Source organism: Hyla sarda, chromosome 8 (genome assembly GCF_029499605.1).
Source record: "Hyla sarda isolate aHylSar1 chromosome 8, aHylSar1.hap1, whole genome shotgun sequence".
NCBI lineage: Eukaryota > Metazoa > Chordata > Amphibia > Anura > Hylidae > Hyla > Hyla sarda.
Genome location: NC_079196.1, coordinates 216539152 through 216559289, shown reverse-complemented (window position 1 = coordinate 216559289; position 20138 = coordinate 216539152). Strand labels below are relative to the sequence as shown.

The window sequence follows — 20138 nt, the reverse complement described above, 5'->3', positions numbered from 1 at the left end:
ATTCCAGCTATTTAGCACCATTGAATAGGCCTATGCCTTTACATACGGAGCAGAAAACTGAATATAAGCCTTAGATTTCTGCGACCGATTTTGTAGTAAAATATTTGTCAGCTCTGTGTCATGTGAACACACCCTATCACAGTGGTCCACAACCCGTGGTATTTGCTCAACTCCCAGCATGCTCTAAGAAATGTTCCTATATGTTGATAGCGTAAATTTATTTTTATTTTTTTTTCCTTTTAGGGGGGTGATTGAAGGTTGGAGGGGGTGGTCGGTATGTTTCAAGGACGGCGGGAAATGGTCGGAACTGGCCGGCCACGATTATGTACTGGATCTGATCTCTAATGCAGAATTACCTAGAGAATTTCCCAAACAGAAATCGTATTTCATCACCTCTGAAGTGCCGCAGGAGAACACCGAAAGATGTAGCGCGTAAGTACCTTACTACCTACAGCAGTGTTTTCCAACCAGTGTGCCTCCATCTGTTGCACCCAGCTCTGCCTCCGTCTGTTGTACCCAGCTCTGCCTCCGTCTGTTGCACCCAGCTCTGCCTCCGTCTGTTGCACCCAGCTCTGCCTCCGTCTGTTGCACGCAGCTCTGCCTCCGTCTGTTGCACCCAGCTCTGCCTCCGTCTGTTGCACCCAGCTCTGCCTCCGTCTGTTGCACCCAGCTCTGCCTCCGTCTGTTGCACCCAGCTCTGCCTCCGTCTGTTGCACGCAGCTCTGCCTCCGTCTGTTGCACGCAGCTCTGCCTCCGTCTGTTGCACGCAGCTCTGCCTCCGTCTGTTGCACGCAGCTCTGCCTCCGTTTGTTACACGCAGCTCTGCCTTCGACTGTTGCACCCAGCTCTTTGCTATAGGGCAGTGTTTGCTAACCAGGGTGCCTCCAGCTGTTGCAAAACTACAACTCCTAGCATGCCCGGACAGCCGAAGTCCGGGCATGCTGGGAGTTGTAGTTTTGCAACAGCTGGAAGCACCCTGGTTGGCAAACATTGCTATAGGGATTTGCTCCTGCTCTGGAAAGTTCCTGAAATGGGCAGAGGTGGCAGCAGAAAGCACCATGTCTGACTGGAAAGCCTACATTACAAATCTGTATAAAGTAGTGGCACCAGCTGTTTAGAAGTAAAAAAAAAAAAATTCTCTGGAATACCCCTTTAATATCAGTAATGAATAGTATTGCCCTTTGTAATGCTGGTATCAGCTTCTCTGTTGTCTTCTTCTTCTTTTTTTCCATAGAGTATTTGGGGACATATCTGAGACGGATGACCACTTCCCTCCCCCACCTTTAATGAAAGCTCCATCTCTACCACCGCAGGGCGTTCCGGAGTCAGATGGTTATTACAGTCATGGTGAGGAAAACTTTAATAAAGCTGCATTTTATGTTTCTAAATTGCCCAATTTTAGCAATATAATGGTTGCAATAAGACACCTGATATATAGGAACTGCTCAGATAATCTGTTAAAGCATTATTTCAATGGACGGTGGCTAAATATATATATATAAATCAACTGGCTCCAGAAAGTTAAAAAGTAGCTCCCACCATCTTTTATTTTTTTCTGTCCCTGCCTATTGCCCATCTATCCCTAACCCCCTCCCTGCCTTTTTTTATATATTTTTTTTTACATATTATAAATGCCTTTTTGTCTGCCTGGTAGTGTGCTCACTACCAGGTAGACTTCCCCAGCAGGCGCGATGTCACTGATGCCTGCTGGGGGGGTGGGACTTCCGCCCTTAGTTCATCTACACAGGGTGCCTCCAGCTGTTTCGCCACTACAACTCCCAGCTTGCCTTGACATCTATTGGCTGTCAGGGCATGCTGGGAGTTGTAGTGGTGAAACAATTGGAGGCACCTTGTGGTGAAAACAATAACTTTGCAATGGCCGCGGCGCTACCCCCGCAATGTTTCCCCCCCTCCCCTCCCGCAAAGCAATAAATTTCATGGCCGCATCGCTACCCCCGCAACGCCCCCCACCCCGAAAGCAATACATTTTGTGGCCGCGGCGCTAAAATCCCCCCACCCGAAACACACATACCGAAGTGCGTCCTGAGGCAGCAGCGGGAGGCGGGGCCGGCGTCTGAGGCCAGGGAGTGTAAGGTCGGCGTGCAGGGGCAGCAGCAGCGACATGGTGCGGGAGGAGTGGCTGGCGTCTGAGGCCAGGGAGCCAATGCGCTCGCTCCCGCCTGTCTGATTGAATTCGGACCGATTGCTCGGCCGGCATCAGTCCAAATTCAGGCTTGACGTCACGCCAGGCTGCAGCCGGCCACTAGGAGGGAGACCCCTAGTGGCCGGCTTTCAAAATAAAAAGAAAGGTTTTTAATAAATAAAAAAAAATAATTAAAGTATATTAGAAATCTGTTGTAGTACAACATGACAGTGCCCATTTAAACAGATTTGTAAATTACTTTATTATTACTAAATCTTAATCCTTTCAGTACTTATGAGCTGCCGAAGTTGAGTTGTTCTTTTCTGTCTAAGTGCTCTCTGATGACACCTGTCTCGGGAACTGTCCAGAGTAGAAGCAAATCCCCACAGCAAACCTCTTCTACTCTGTGCAGTTCCAGAGACAAGCAGAGATGTCAGCAGAGAGCACTGTTGCCAGACAGAAAAGAACAACTTTCTGGAGCCAGTTGATATATACAAAAATATATATTTACAAAAATCCTGGCTTCAGAGATCTCATTCCTGGGCTTTGTATGCAGAAACAGCTTTATTTGAAATTGTATGGGGGTAAAAGACACCACTACATGAGATATGCATCAGGGGCTACTGCCCTCATCGTAACCCACAGATAGCTTGTCCTAGTGGTCTCCACACCATTGTCACCAGATAATCCATGTTATTCACTTCTCCCATTTTAGATTCATGGCTGCTGGATGTATATTAGGTAACGTGATAATGGGAGGAAAAAATATATATTTTCAAATCAACTGATGCCAGAAAGTTATACAGATTTGTAATTTACTTCTATTTAAAAATCCAAATCCTTCCAGTACTTATCAGCTGCTGTATGCCCCACGGGAAGTTGTGTAGTTCTTTCCAGTCTGACCACAGTGCTCTCTGCTGACACCTCTGTCCATGTCAGGAAGTGTCCAGAGCAGGAGAGGTTTGCTATGGGGATTTGCTTGCACTCTGGACAGTTCCTGAAACGGACAGAGGTGTCAGCAGAGAGCACTGTGGGCGGATAGAAAATAAATTCAAAAGAAAAGAACTTCGTCTGGAGCATACAGCAGCTGATAAGTTCTGAAAGGGTTAAAATGTTATATAGAAGTAATTTACAAATCTCTATTGGGAAGATTTATCAAGACCTGTGCTGAGGAAAAGTTGACCAGTTGCCCATAGCAACCAATCAGATCGCTGCTTTCACGTTTCAGAGGCCTAAAAAAAAAAAAAAAAAAAATTTAAAAAACGAAGCAGTAAACTTTTCATCTGCACAGGTTTTGATAAATATCCCCCTTTAACTTTCTGGCATCAGGTGATTTGAAAACAGTTTTTTTCCTCCGGAGTGCCCCTTTAATCAATGGGCGACTGATCAATGTTGTTTCTTCCTGCAGATTCAGACACATTGAGCGAGCCCCCTACTCAGAAAGGCATGGATCACTACCTAGACAGCCTGTTCGATCCTGTTCTGTCCTATGGAAACGGGGTAAGAATTTATTTTACCATCTGTATTATGAATATTTCAGATTACCCAGATCCAAAAATATCCTGTATAATTGTTCGTCTGGTTAGTAATCAGCATATGGCACAATGTGCCCAGAATTCGGGCTGACGATCTGACGTCATTGGATGGACACAGCCCAAATAGGGTAGAGCTAGTAAAATGCATTGTACCCTATATCAGATCATAGTAAAGAGCTACATCTCACCATACTTCTGAAAACATAATTAAAAGGGTACTCCAAGGGAAACAAAATGTTTTCAAATTGTTGCTAAAAAGTTAAACAGATTTGTAAATTGCTTCTATTAAAAAATCTTAATCCTTCCAGTACTTATCAGCTGCTGTAGGAAGTTGTGTAGTTCTTTCCAGTCTGACCAGAGTGCTCTCTGCTGCCACCTCGGTCCATGTCAGGAACTGTCCAGAGCAGGAGAGGTTTGCTATGGGGGTTTGCTCCTACTCTGGACAGTTCCTGACATGGACAGAGGTGTCAGCAGAGAGCACTGGAAAGAACTACACTACTTCCCCTGGAGCATAAAGCAGCTGATAAGTATTGAAAGGATTAAGATTTTTAAATAGAAGTAATTTACAAATCTGTATAACTTTCTGGCACCAATTGATTTGAAAACATTTTTTTTCCCCTCCAGAGTACCCCTCCCCTCCAGTTTCCCCTCCAGGTAAACTGCCAGCTTCTTCCCCCCACACTAACCAGCGGTACTGAGACAGGTACAGTAGGCATCAAACTGATCAGCGACCCTCGCACTATCAGCCAGTACTGCTGATCAGTGCGGGGGGAGCAAATTTTTTTTCCAGGATTTAAAAAAACTGAGCTAATTTCTTTAAAAAAAAACGGGGGAAAAAACTGTACTGTCCTTGTCCTCAGGTTGTGTGTGGTATTGCAGCTCAGCTCTATTGAAGTGAATGGAGTCAAGTTGTAATACCACACACAACCTGAGGACAGGTGTGGTGCTGTTTTTTGAAGAAAATAACTCTGCTTTTCTATTCCTGATGCTGTATTCACTGTAAACTCCATTTGGTGTCTATGACCATCACTGTGAAAACCCAATTAAAGCCCATTAAAGTCAACGGGCGCCATTGGCGTTCATTGGGCACTGAATCTGCCAATTTTTTTGTTCCTGTTGTTCTGTTCCAACGTAAGAACAGCCTTAGGCCCTTTTCCCGCTTTGTCTAGTGGAAGCATATATCAGGAGACTCCCCAATATGTACCTCCAGCGTACGCTTATGACACATGCATTTACCGTATACGGGAAATGTGGCGACATAAGGGTCTAACCGGAATTCAGCAAGCAGCAGGATCTAGACCAGTGTATCCCAACTAGAGTGCCTCCAGCTGTTGCTAAACTACAACTCCCAGCATGCCCGGACAGCCAAAGGCTGTCCGGGCATGCTGGGAGTTGTAGTTTTGCAACAGCTGGAGGCACTCTGGATGCAAAAGACTGTCCATCAGACACCAGATCTGTCACAGTGTGGGAGGCATTGACAAGGTATCGCTGTATCCTATTACATCCCTCCGTATGCTGCCTGCTGCCATGTGCCATCCTGCAATCACATTCGAACTATACCATTGAAAGTCTAAAAGGAGTATTCCAGGAATAATTTATATATATCTATCAACTGGCTCCAGAAAGTTAAACAGATTTGTAAAGTACTTCTATTTATAAATCTTAATCCTTTCAATAATTATCAGCTGCTGAAGTTGAGTTGTTCTTTTCTGTCTGGCAACAGTGCTCTCTGCTGACATCTTTGCTTGTCTCGGGAACTGCACAGAGTAGAAGAGGTTTGCTATGGGGATTGGCTTCTAAACTGGGCGGTTCCCGAGACACGTGTCATCAGAGAGCACTTAGACAGAAAAGAACAACTCAACTTCAGAAGCTCATAAGTACTGAAAGGATTAAGATTTTTTTAATAGAAGTAATTTTCAAATCTGTTTAATACAAGAGGATCATTTGGAGACGTATAGTTGCAGATTTATTTTAACTCTTTGCATGTGTCCCCATGACAACCCTTCCTGATCCTGCATTCCTATCATGCCCTCATTATCAGTAGGCCCTAATGCAAACAGTTAGATGTCTTTCATAACCTTTGAATAAAAATTTAAAGGGGTACTCTGTTGAATTTTTTTTTTTTAAATCAACTGGTGCCAGAACATTAAACAAATTTGTAAATGACTTCTATTTCAAAATCTTAATCCTTCCAGTACTTATCAGCTGCTGTATACTACAGAGGAAGTTCTTTTCTTTTTAAATTTCTTTTCTGTCTGACCACAGTGCTCCCTGCTGACACCTCTGTCTGTCTCAGGAACTGCCCAGAGTAGGAGAGGTTTGCTATGGGGATTTGCTTGTACTCTGGACAGTTCCTTAGACAGACAGAGGTGTCAGCAGAGAGCACTGTGGTTAGACTGGATTGAATTACACAACTGCATACAGCAGTTGAAAAGTACTGGAAGGATTAAGAATTTTGAAATAGAAGTAATTTACAAATCTGTTTAATGTTCTGGTACCAGTTGATTAAAAAAATAGTTTTTCACCCGAGTACCCCTTTAAATTGGGACAGGAAGTGTTGTCATTGGGACACAGAAAGAGAATCTGATAGCAGTGTTTGCCTTCAGCTGTTACACAACTACAACTTCCAGCATGCCTGGAAAACATAAATATGTAATATATTAATTAGGATAATATAGAAATATTAAATAAAATAGATATAGTAGTTCAAGACAACATTATCCACTAGAGGGGAGTATATTGCCCTAGTACAGAGTTTTCCATCCAGGGTGCCTCCAGCTGTTGCAAAACTACTTCCCCCCCAGCATGCCTGGACTGGGAGTTGTAGTTTTGCAACAGCTGAAGGCACCCTGGTTGGGAAACACTGCCCTATGGCAACAGCTACTGTCCTGATAAATTCTTACAGAACTGTTTTGTCAACCTTTAAGACAATTTTTGGGGACTTACCATATTTTTCGGCAAATACCGCGGCGGTCCCTGCAGCCATCAACGGCCGGGACCCGCGGCTAATACAGGACATCACCGATCGCGGTGATGCCCTGTATTAACCCTTCAGACGCGGCGATCAAAGCTGACTGCCACGTCTGAAGGGAAAGGGACAATAACCCAGCTGCTCAGTCGGGCTGTTCGGGACCGTTGCGGTGAAATCCCAGCATCCCGAACAGCTTACAGGACACCGGGAGGGACCTTACCTGCCTCCTCGGTGTCTGCTCCGTGCCGGGATCCCCTGCATGACTGGCGCTCTCCTTCGTCGTCATCACGTCATCGCGCACGCCATCCCGTCGTCCAATAGGAGCGGCGTGCGTAGCGGTGTGCGTAGCGACGTGATGGTGGCGACCAAGAGCGAGGATACCGGGCAGCAGAGACGTTCCGGAGCGATGGAGGGCGACATCCAGGGCAGCGGTGACGGGTCTGGTGCGGCGGGGACACGTGAGTATTACCTCTTATACCAGTGGTCTTCAACCTCCGGACCTCCAGATGTTGCAAAACTACTACCCCTGGCATGCTGGAAACTGCAACATCTGGAGGTCCGCAGGTTGAAGATCACTGTCCTATACTTTACATTGTATTTGGTGCAGAATCTTTTTTTTTCTAGATTTTCACCCTTTAAAATTGGGTGCGTCTTATGTGCCGGAGCGTCTTATATGGCGAAAAATACGGTACCTGTTATAGAGATTATGTATATAATACATTGTATTACTGTACTGACAGGGCTTATGTAGGCTCAATGGTTTCCCACTGTCATCTGATCTCGCTCTTTGTCAGAGATCATGTTCCCGGCTCATCCTATTGTGGCTACAGGACACTTACCTGTATCTCTTCTCCTCCTGTAGGCTCTGGAAAAGCTGACGGCCATGTCCCAGAAAATGAAGGGTGGCGGAGGCGTAGGTGGCAGAGATGGCACCGAGGTATCCGGAGAACCCAATCTACCCAGCGAAGCATCACGCCATAAGGGTGAGTATAATTCATTATCTGTCATATTCTCCTGGAGCCCTGTATATCCTTCATATAGCCTTCATTTCTTCCTGTAGAACAAGGCATGTATGCCCAGCAACAAGCGTATATCAACCAGCAGGCCATGTTATTGGTAAGTACATCCAGATTGACAGTGTGATAGTCAGAGGGAGTTGGGTGTAGGGAGTGTAGCTGTGCGGTGACTAAAGGGTGTCTGGTAAACCCTTTCTATTCGTGACGCCAGGGTGGGGGCTCCTCTGTAATGCTTGTCCTACCGCCTCCCTTCCCAAGAGCGATAGGGAGGTAGAGAATAATTGAATGTCCACAACTGGAGAGTTTGCTGAAAACAGTTGGAACTTTTACTGAAGATTTTATGCAAGCTTCATAACAGGAACAGTCTCTACAAATGCAAAGTCGCTTGGAGATTGACAAAGGTTGGGACCTGAAGCAATTTTGGATTTAGGGGATTTAGTTGCGGTCTAGTAGTCATGCTAGCTTTAGCGGGGATTAGTTTAGAACTCACTGTTTTAGTTCCACTGAGGCCGGTAGGTTTTCTGGCCTAGCTTGTCTTTGAAAGTTGCACAGATCCGTCCTGCAAGTCCGGCATCCACGAGAGCAGCAACCCAAGAGAGCGATAATTGGCTACAGCTCCTTTATATGGGCAGAGGCTGGACTAGAGCTAATTGGTCCAATACTGCTGTCAATCACCTTTATATAGGATTATGGGTAGCATGTGACCCAAGGACCTCCAAAGGTCCTCTAACATACCATAGAGGAATTGACATGGTCACATGACCGAAGGTCCTGCGACGCTAACAAGGTAAGCATACTATACATTATATTAAATATGTACATGTATACATCACAGAATTAGAATAGAGGAGAGGCTACTAGGGGCTGTCCCACCTGGGGGACCCTACCTGAACGTAGTTACTCTGACTTTGGGGACCACCATACAAGGTACGGTATGTAATACGGTACCGGGACACCACAACAGCTCATATTCATGTCTGGAAACAGTCATCAAGTAGGTGCTGACAACAGAAGCAGTGTTTCCCAACCAGGGTGCCTCCAGCTGTTGCAACACTACAACTCCCAGCATGCCAGGGGCATTCCCCAGCAGGCGTGACATCATCTGAAGCCATACAGGAGAGAACTTCCTCCCTCACTCTGCTACACACAGCCCAGAGCAGTTCAGTGTGAGATAAGCTATGATTGGCTAAGGCTGCACACACTCCCCGCAGCACTCCAGACTGCATTTCCTGATTTTGGACTTCTGCTAGGCCAGCAGGAGTCCAAAGCCTGTGCAAGAGATGAGGGGGAAATGTGCTTTGGACAAGTAGGGAGACACCTAGTGGCAGCTTTTAAGAACACAAATACAACCTAGAAAACTTCATTATTATTTTTTTTTTAAACAAAGTACATTAGAAATATTTTTTATTTACCATAAGGAGTGCAATAGCAAAAATTCGTTTTAATGACAGTGCCCATTTAAGTTGTCACCTGTTCATCATTCATTATATCAATGTTTCGTAACCAATGTGCCTCAAGCTGTTGCAAAACTACAAGTCCCAGCATGCCCGGACAGCCTTCGGCTGTCCGGGCATGCTGGGAGTTGTAGTTTTGCAACAGCTGGAGGCACCCTGGTTGGGAAACATTGTGCTGGTGGATTTCTTACCTTAGTGTAGGTGTTGCCTTCTCTTGGATACCATTTCCTGGTCTCCATTATAGCAGATGTAACATGACTGACATGTAGAAAGTAGAAGAGAGCAGGGACTGTTTATACTGTATGCAGCTGGGTGACTGGGTGACTAAAGACAGTACTTCACAGCCTCTGTAACAGTTGTGTGGTGCGCCACGGGGGTGCGATGAGAGGTGGATGGGCAAATGATATTGCCCAGGGGCAGATGGTGTTAACCCCTAAGTGTCTGTGACGCCAGGGCTTGGTTTTAACCAAGAACCACCCGAACGGTAGCATCGCTAGTCCTAGTTAGGCAGGGCAAATAAGAGTCCAAGGCCAGGTTAGGGTTAAAGGGGTTATCCAAGAAAAAACTTTTTTTTATATATATCAACTGGTGCCGGAAAGTTAAACAGATTTGTAAATTACTTCTATTAAAAAAATCTTAATCCTTCCAATAATTATCAGCTGCTGCAGTTGAGTTGTTCTTTTCTGTCTGGCAGCAGTGCTCTCTGCTGACATCTCTGCTTGTCTCGGGAACTGCACAGAGTAGAATAGGTTTGCTATGGGGATTTGCTTCTACTTTGGACAGTTCCCGAGACAGGGATCATCAGAGAGCACTTAGACAGAAAAGAACAACTCAACTTCAGCAGCTCATAAGTACTGAAAGGATTAAGATTTTTTAATAGAAGTAATTTACTAATCTGTTTAACTTTCTGGAGCCAGTTGATATATAAAAAAAAGTTTTTTCCCGGATAACCCCTTTAACGGTAGCTTTACTGAGGTAGACAGATGGTAACAGTCTATACAGTTCGGCCAGGATCCCAGAGAGGTGACCAGTAACACAGGGGACCTCGCAGCTTGCTGGGACTTGCAGTGACTTGACAGACTTTAGGACAGCCACACTGACTATAATAGACTTGACTGAAGATCGTGACAGCAGACAGAGATGACTTGACTTACTGACTTGTGGCTGTGATTTTGGCCTTTAGGCCTCCAGATGTGCTGGACACTGGTTCTGAGACGTCTGGACTGGACTTCACCTCAGGCTGGCTGCGGGTCATCTGGTCACCTGGTGCTCTCTGGGTAACAAAACGTGACAACATTATCATGTGATCATTAACCATGTGACCATATCACAGGTCCTTTACACATAATATACAACTATACAGATTATGGGGGTGCAGTGCAGGTGAGCCCCGGGGACGTGCAGGGACTGATAGGACTGTGAGAGGCATTTCCTGTACTGGGACATCACAGTTGGCTCTTGTACGTTGAACATTGTTAGTTTGTGGGTGTTATCAAACCTTATGGGAGTCATATTATCCAGGAATGTATTCTATAGAGTCGTTGTGTTAGGGATATTGCTCTTCATTTTCTGTTTCGTGTCTCCAGGCCCAGCAGATGACCATGCAGGCGATGGCCCTGCAGCAGCAGATGGTCAGCAATTCCTCTGTGGGTCCATCCATTTCCAGCAGTCCGAGCCACAGCATCAAGACTCCTCCAAGCAGAGCTAGTTCTTACAGGGTGACACCTACAGTAGCGCCAATGCCCAGGACTGGCACTCCAGGCCAGGTACAGTCAGTGGTTTTGTGCTGCCCTAGGCCTGACGAAACTCCTGCACCCTTGTAAATCTTAACTTTCCAGCTCCTTCTTATCAAGACCACACCTTTTCCTGTGTAAACTCTGTCCCTTCCCCGTCTGGTGACATTGTCCCTCTAGCAACACCCTTTCCTATTTAAACTCCACTTTTTCCTCTGTAAACTCCACCCCTTCCTTTTTTTTGTCCCACCTTCCCTCTTTATGCTCCACCCTTTCCTTGGTAAACTCATCCCCTTCCTCTGTAAACTACACCCCTTCCTCTTTTTGTCCCATCTGCGCTCTTCAGGCTCCACCCTTTCCTTTGTAAACTTCACCCCTTCCACTGTAAACTATGAACCTTTCTTTTTTAGTCCCACCTTCCCTCTTTATGATCCACCTTTTCCTTGCTTAACTCCACCCTTTCCTGGGTAAACTACACCCCTTCCTCTTTTGGTCCCACCTTCCCTCTTTTAACTCCACCCTTTGCTCTGTAAGCTCCATCCTTTCCTCAGTAAACTGCACGCCATCCTTTTTGGTCCCACCTTCCCTCTTTATGATTCACCCTTTTTTTTGTAAACTCCACCCCTTCCTCTTTAAAACTAAACCCTCTTCTCTTTTGTCCCCACCTTCCCTCTTTTAATTCCACCCTTTGCTCTGTAAGCTCCATCCTTTCCTCTGTAAACTGCACGCCATCCTTTTTGGCCCCACCTTCCTCCTTTATTATTCACCCTTTCCTTGGTAAACTCCACCCATTCCTTTGTAAATTTAGACCCTTCCTCTTTTGACCCATATTCCCTCTTTAAACTCCACCCCTTCCTCTGGAAACTTCAACCCTTCCTCTTCTGCCTCCACCTTCCCTCTTTATGCTCCACCCTTTCCTCCCCCTATCCAAAGGATGTCTGATCGCTGGGGTCCCGTCGCTGGAGCAGAGGCTTGTGACGTCACGGCCATGTCCCCTCAATGCAAATCTATGGGAGGGGGCGTGACGGCCGTCACGCCCCCTCCCATAGACTTGCATTGAGGGGGCGTGGCCATGATGTCACGAGCAGGGCGTGACTGTGTCGTCACGATCCTCCGGCGCTGTACCAGACTCTCTAAACGAACGCCGGGTGCAGCAGGGAGGTCGCAGGGGTCCCCAGCGCCGGGACCCCCGCGATCAGACATCTAATCCCCAATCCTTTTGGATAGGGTCTAGGATGTCTAGGGGCGGAGTACCCCTTTAAGCTATTAACTGCATTCTTGTAATCTTCTTTTACCCCTTAAAGGGGTACTTCCCCCAGACATCTTATCCCCTATCCAAAGGATAAAAGGGGAAACGATGTCTAGGGGCGGAGTACCCCTTTAACCTTCACTCATAGTAAAATGCAGATGGATACATCTAATTCTATGTTCTCCTTTGCACACTAGAGGGCTGTAGTCAATGGATCTCCCTACAAGACACAGACATCTCCATCCCGGGAGAGCTCCTTCAGTCACAGGCCGGGTGAGTTCACCCTCTTATCTTATTTTTATGGAAAAATTAAATGTGATAAATATGATCCCGTCCTATAACATTTTCATCTGTTTTTTGCCATTACAGGCCCCTCTGTCCAGACGCGGCCGGAAGATCTCATCCATCACAGCCCGCTAAATTCTGAACATTTTCCCGAGCCGACCCACAACATTAAGGATATCATAAGCCAGTATAAGCAGCCAGGTGTGACCAGACCTCCACCCACTCCTGTAAGGTGGGTCCATGATCAGTGTTCTGTAAACTGTGGTGCAACTACAACTCCCAGCATGGCAGGGAAGGACACAGGTTGCAGTGCTGTAGATCAGTGTTTCCCAACCAGGATGCCTCCAGCTGTTGTTGAAAAACTACAACTCCCAGCATGCCCGGACAGCCGTTGGCTGTCCGGGCATGCCGGGAGTTGTAGTTTTGCAACAGCTGGAGGCACCCTGGTTGGGAAACACTGCTGTAGATTATGAGGGTACTTCACTGGAAAACATTTTCTTTTAAATCAACTGGTGCCAGAAAGTTAAACAGATTTGTAAATTACTTCTATTAAAAAAAATCTTAATCCTTCCAGTACTTATCAGCTGCTGTATGCTACAGAGGAAGTTCTTTTCTTTTTGAATTTCTTTTCTGTCTAACAACAGTGCTCTCTGCTCATGTTTGAGGAGGGCAGATGTTGTTATCCTAGGGGCAGATGGCATTAACCCCTTGTATTCGTGACACCAGGGCGTGGTTTAGCCTAAAACCACCTGAAGGTATACCGCTGGATCCTGGGCGAGGCACGGGGGCAATAAAGACTCCGATGCCAAGTTACGGAAAACGGTAGCTTTACTGAGGGTAGACAGATGGTAAAGTCTATACAGTTCAGCCAGGGCCCAAGGAGGTGACCAGTGACGCAGAGACCTTAAGGGCTTGCTGGGACTTGTAGTAGGACTGGACAATTGAATGCAGACCACGCTGACTTGACAGATGACAGGGACTGACTTGACTCATAAAGCTGTGACTTTATCTTACTTGACTTGATGGCGGCTGCAGGACTGGACTTTGAGGTCTCCAACACTCTGGACACACACACTAGACAAGACTGCACTGGACCTCAGCAGGAAACAAGAGAGCGAAGCTCCAAGAGAGAGAAGCTCCACCCAGGGCTTATATGGGGAGACTAGCTGGGGGCCCATATGTCATTCTTGGGATCACCTGGTCACTGATACCTCCTGGGTAACAATCACATGACATAACTCTTAAAGATACCACACATTTTATAATACAATACACTGCAGAACATATGTACAGAGGGGGGAAACAGGTGCAAGGGGCCCCGGGGACACTGAAGAAGGCTGCCTGACAGGACAGTAAGGTTACGGGGCAACATCTCCAGTACTGGGCCACCACACAGACACCTCTGTCCATGAGAGGAACTGTTCAGAGCAGGAGAGGTTTGCTATGGGGATTTGCTCCTACTTTGGACAGTTCCTGACATGGACAGAGGTGTCAGTAGAGAGCAGTATGTTCAGACAGAAAAGATCTACACAACTTCTTCCAGAGCATACAGCAGCTGATAAGTACTGGAAGGATTAAGATGTTTAAATAGAAGTAATTTACAAATCTGGTTAACTTTCTGGCACCAGTTGATTTAAAAAAAAAAAAAAAAAAATGTTTTAGAGCAGAGTACCCCTTTAGGGCCCTTGAATGGAAAGCTGCTGCTGCTGCATGTATAATATAGGACATGTTGTTTTTGGTTTATAGGAAGGAGCCCCCCAAAATTTTTGGAAGGAAAATGGATCCACATGAAGAAGCTTTGAAGATACTCAGGGGACAAATGTCTAATCGGCCACTTGCGGGACCTTCACCGGTCTCCAATATATCTTATGTTCCTAAGGTGTCCAGAAGTCCTATGAAAGGCAGCGCTAACACCGAGGGCTACAATGAGCATCTCTACCGGGTGAATAAACACATCACATTGTCTATACCTCCCCCTATACCCCATGTATTTACATGCTTGGCCAAGCCTTGTTTTCTAAATTGTGAAAGTGGAGTAAGTCCATGCCAGGCAACACTGGTGGTGTCTAATCATCCCTAAAAAAAAAATTGGGCATGTTGAAATCCAGCTGCCTGATCCTTCTATAGGACATCTGTAGGTCTCCATACACATAAGATAGCTGGACGGACATTCATATTATGTGTACGATCAACTTTATTCTGAAAGATTCTGGATGCCCTTTGATTTCAACAGGAATTGTGTAATGCTTTATTTTTCCTAGGTGGCGCTGTAGGGAAATTAAACACTTACTGTCCCACAGATCATAGATGATCACTGGGACCCAGCAGATGTTTTTGTTCGGTTGTCTGCTTTATAGGAGGTTTGAGTTCTTATTTTGTCTAACCAAACCCCAAATCCCTGTTTACCTTCACACTGTCGTGGAGTAAAACTATAATATTCTCTTTTATGGAAGATGTACAAATCCTTTATCACCAAGCTCCTCCTGGTGACGCCTGCGGACAATAACACTCACAGACCACTTAATGAGGTATACCTTACTAGCACCAGGTTGGACTACCGTTTGCCCCCAGTTTCCTGTTCTTAGTTGACAGGAGTGACCCCCCGGTGGGGTCATCCGCTGCTGTAACCCATCTGCTTTGAAGTTGGACATGTTGTGTGCTCAGACACGTATTCTGCAGACCTTGGTTGTAACCAGTGGCTATTTGAGTTACTGTTGCCTTTCTGTTATCTCGAACCAGTCTGCCCATTCTCCTCTGACATCAACCAGGCATTTTTTCCTCCGCACATCTGCGGCTCGCTGGATATTTTCTCTTTTTCGGACCATTGTCTGAGAGATGGTTGTGAGTACAAATCCCAGCAGATCAGCAGTTTCTGAAATACTCAGACCGGCCCCTCTGGCACCAACAACCATGACACGTTCAAAGTCACATAAATCCTCTTTCTTCCCCATTCTGATGCTCAGTTCAGAAAGTTGTCTTGACCATGTCTTCATGCCTAAATGCATTGAGTTGCTGCCATTTGATTGGCTGATTAGCTATTTGTGTTAACAAGAAATTGAACAGAAGTGCCTAATAAAGTGGCCAGTGAGTGTATATGTCTTATAGCCACAATTTTTGATTTATAGAATGTTTTTCTGGTTTCTTTTGATAACTTCTAGGCCTCTCGAGACACTGTCGCCTTGGTGAAACCCACTCCCAGCATTAAACAAAAGAAGCCCCCCAGCCCGCCGCCGGTCAGTGCTGTCCGACCCACCACCACAGCCACAGCTCCTCCAGGTAATACCTAGACCAATGTTTCCCAACTAGGCTGCCTCCAACTGTTGCAAAACTACAACTCCCAGCATGCCCGGACAGCCAAAGGCTGTCCGGGCATGCTGAGAGTTGTAGTTTTGCAACAGCTGAAAGCACCCTGGTTGGGAAACACTGATCTATACACTAGGGACGAAAAAACACTAGGGACGACTGACATGGTAAAGGACTTTAGTTGACAGTAAATGTAACTGTAGTGATCAGTGTCGGGCAGCAGCTGCCAAGACAAATAAAGGCATGGGGGATATCAAAAGGGGCATAGATGCCCACGACAAGGAAATAATTCTACCACTGTACAAATCAATAGTCAGACCACACATAGAATACTGTGTACAGTACTGGTCAGACCACACATGGAATACTGTGTACAGTACTGGTCAGACCACACATAGAATACTGTGTACAGTACTGGTCAGACCACACATGGAATACTGTGTACAGTACTGGTCAGACCACACATGGAATACTGTGTACAGTACTGGTCAGACCACACATGGAATACTGTGTACAGTACTGGTCAGACCACACATAGAATACTGTGTACAGTACTGGTCAGACCACACATGGAATACTGTGTACAGTACTGGTCAGACCACACATGGAATACTGTGTACAGTACTGGTCAGACCACACATGGAATACTGTGTACAGTACTGGTCAGACAACACATGGAATACTGTGTACAGTACTGGTCAGACCACACATGGAATACTGTGTACAGTACTGGTTAGACCACACATAGAATACTGTGTACAGTACTAGTCAGACCACACATAGAATACTGTGTACAGTACTGGTCAGACCACACACGGAATACTGTGTACAGTACTGGTCAGACCACACATAGAATACTGTGTACAGTACTGGTCAGACCACACATGGAATACTGTGTGCAGTACTGGTCAGACCACACATGGAATACTGTGTACAGTACTGGTCAGACCACACATAGAATACTGTGTACAGTACAGGTCAGACCACACATGGAATACTGTGTACAGTACAGGTCAGACCACACATGGAATACTGTGTACAGTACTGGTCAGACCACACATGGAATACTGTGTACAGTACTGGTCAGACCACACATAGAATACTGTGTACAGTACTGGTCAGACCACACATGGAATACTGTGTACAGTACTGCTCAGATCACACATAGAATACTGTGTACAGTACTGGTCAGACCACACATGGAATACTGTGTACAGTACTGGTCAGACCACACATAGAATACTGTGTACAGTACAGGTCAGACCACACATGGAATACTGTGTACAGTACTGGTCAGACCACACATAGAATACTGTGTACAGTACTGGTCAGACCACACATGGAATACTGTGTACAGTACTGGTCAGATCACACATAGAATACTGTGTACAGTACTGGTCAGACCACACATAGAATACTGTGTACAGTACTGGTCAGACCACACATGGAATACTATGTACAGTACAGGTCAGACCACACATGGAATACTGTGTACAGTACTGGTCAGAACACACATGGAATACTGTGTACAGTACTGGTCAGATCACACATAGAATACTGTGTACAGTACTGGTCAGACCACACATGGAATACTGTGTACAGTACGGGTCAGACCACACATGGAATACTATGTACAGTACAGGTCAGACCACACATGGAATACTGTGTACAGTACTGGTCAGAACACACATGGAATACTGTGTACAGTACTGGTCAGTCCACTCATGGAATACTGTGTACAGTACTGGTCAGACCACACATGGAATACTGTGTACAGTACGGGTCAGACCACACATGGAATACTATGTACAGTACAGGTCAGACCACACATGGAATACTGTGTACAGTACTGGTCAGAACACACATGGAATACTGTGTACAGTACTGGTCAGACCACTCATGGAATACTGTGTACAGTACAGGTCAGACCACATATGGAATACTGTGTACAGTACTGGTCAGTCCACACATGGAATACTGTGTACAGTACTGGTCAGACCACACATGGTATACTGTGTACAGTACTAGTCAGACCACACATGGAATACTGTGTACAGTACAGGTCAGACCACACATGGAATACTGTGTACAGTACTGGACAGACCACACATGGAATACTGTGTACAGTACTGGACAGACCACACATGGAATATTGTGTACAGTACAGGTCAGACCACACATGGAATACTGTGTACAGTACTTGTCAGACCACACATGGAATACTGTGTACAGTACTGGTCAGACCACTCATGGAATACTGTGTACAGTACTGGTCAGACCACTCATGGAATACTGTGTACAGTACAGGTCAGACCACATATGGAATACTGTGTACAGTACTGGTCAGTCCACACATGGAATACTGTCTACAGTACTGGTCAGACCACACATGGTATACTGTGTACAGTACTGGTCAGACCACACATGGAATACTATGTACAGTACAGGTCAGACCACACATGGAATGCTGTGTACAGTACTGGACAGACCACACATGGAATACTGTGTACAGTACTGGTCAGACCACACATGGAATACTGTGTACAGTACTGGTCAGTCCACACATGGAATACTGTCTACAGTACAGGTCAGACCACACATGGAATACTGTGTACAGTACTGGTCAGACCACACATGGAATACTGTGTACAGTACTGGTCAGACCACACATGGAATACTGTGTACAGTACTGGTCAGACCACACATGGAATACTGTGTACAGTACTGGTCAGACCACACATGGAATACTGTGTACAGTACTGGTCAGTCCACACATGGAATACTGTCTACAGTACAGGTCAGACCACACATGGAATACTGTGTACAGTACTGGTCAGACCACACATGGAATACTGTGTACAGTACTGGTCAGACCACACATGGAATACTGTGTACAGTACTGGTCAGACCACACATGGAATACTGTGTACAGTACTGGTCAGACCACACATGGAATACTGTGTACAGTACTGGTCAGACCACACATGGAATACTGTGTACAGTACGGGTGGAACTGAGATCTCCCCCATGATCTATTTATACCCAGGACTGTATCTATAACAAGGGGAAAGAAGGTTTCTACACCAGCATAGACGGGGGGGGGGGGGGGGTATCTTTACTGTAAGAGCAGTGAGACTATGGAACTAAATAAATGAGATCAGAAGGGGAGATTAATAACATTACAGGTTATGGATATTAGATCTGTAGGGACAGGACATTGATCCAGGGATTTATTCTGATGCCATAAGGTTTTTTTTGCCTTCCTCTGGATCAACACAGTAGGGACACAATAGGGATATAGGTTGAAATTGATGGACATTTGTCTTTTTTCAATCTTATAAACAATTGTGGAGATTTATCAAAACCTTGTAGAGAAAAAGGGGAGTAGTTGTCCATAGCAACCAATCAGAGAGCTTCTTTCATTTAAAAAAAAAAAGGCAATTTAAAAAAATGAAAGGAGCGATCTGATTGGTTGTTATAGGAAACGGCACCACTTTTACTCTACACAGGATTTGATAAATCTCCCCTATGTACCTATGTGAATGTTCCTCGGTGGAGCGGTTCTGGATTCTTGTCCTTATTTCTCTGCTCTGTAGTGTCAGTGTCACGGGAGCTGTCAGAAGAACAAGAAAATATCCAGACACAGCTACATCGGCAATACAGCGAGGAGTTCTACACCTACAGCAATGTATCCTGGAGGATCTACATCAGGAAGGAGGTGAGATCCCCCCCTTAGAGTGTGACAACCAGTATGGCCGCCACAGGGTATCCATGACTCCTGAATGGCAAACCAGCCCTGTTATGCATGATCTTGTGAGGGGACTGTGCAGGAACATGGCAGATTTACCATTCAGGGTTATAAAAATAAAGCAGTGCAGACTGTGTAGCAGCTGCTGGGTTCACATCACATTTTTCCCATACTGTTTTCAATCCGTTTTTTTAAAGAAAACTTTATGGCAAAAAAACGGATGGAATAGTATGGGAAAAAGTAAATCGTATGCGTTTTTAAACTGTATACAGTTTTTAAAAGTGCATACGGTTCCGTCCGTTTTTATATTTAAAAAAAACATACGTTTTTGAAAATGTTGTCCATTTTAAACGGTCTACCACGGTTTTGACTCCGGTTTAAAAACCGTACTGCAACCGCATACGTTTTTTTTTTACATTGACTTCAATGGGAAACGCACATGTATACAGTTCCATATGGGAAACCGTATACGGTTTTTACTTTGCATATGCACATTTGCATCCTAAAGTCCCCACCCAACACCCCTCCCATTAAAAATGGACAAAATTTTCAAAAACTTATGGTTTAAAAAAAAAAAAAAAAAACGGACGGAACTGTATGAACTTTTAAAAACAGTATACAGTTTAAAAACGCCTACGGTTTACTTTTTCCCATACTGTTCCATCCGTTTTTCTTGCCATACGGTTTTCTTTCGAAAAACG

At 45.4% G+C, this 20138-nt stretch overlaps 1 protein-coding gene across 1 annotated transcript in view; it reads left to right on the top strand.

Moving 5' to 3' along the window:
* The window catches only part of MYO15A (myosin XVA), a 149138-nt gene that overhangs the window by 88522 nt on the left and 40478 nt on the right, over positions 1-20138 (top strand). The window contains exons 32-42 of the mRNA XM_056535537.1: positions 244-432; positions 1235-1347; positions 3552-3643; positions 7512-7632; positions 7710-7765; positions 10706-10885; positions 12299-12374; positions 12471-12618; positions 14133-14328; positions 15545-15662; positions 19286-19407. Of these exons, the coding sequence (XP_056391512.1) occupies positions 244-432; positions 1235-1347; positions 3552-3643; positions 7512-7632; positions 7710-7765; positions 10706-10885; positions 12299-12374; positions 12471-12618; positions 14133-14328; positions 15545-15662; positions 19286-19407 (1411 nt within the window). The remainder of the gene's footprint in view (positions 1-243; positions 433-1234; positions 1348-3551; positions 3644-7511; positions 7633-7709; positions 7766-10705; positions 10886-12298; positions 12375-12470; positions 12619-14132; positions 14329-15544; positions 15663-19285; positions 19408-20138) is intronic.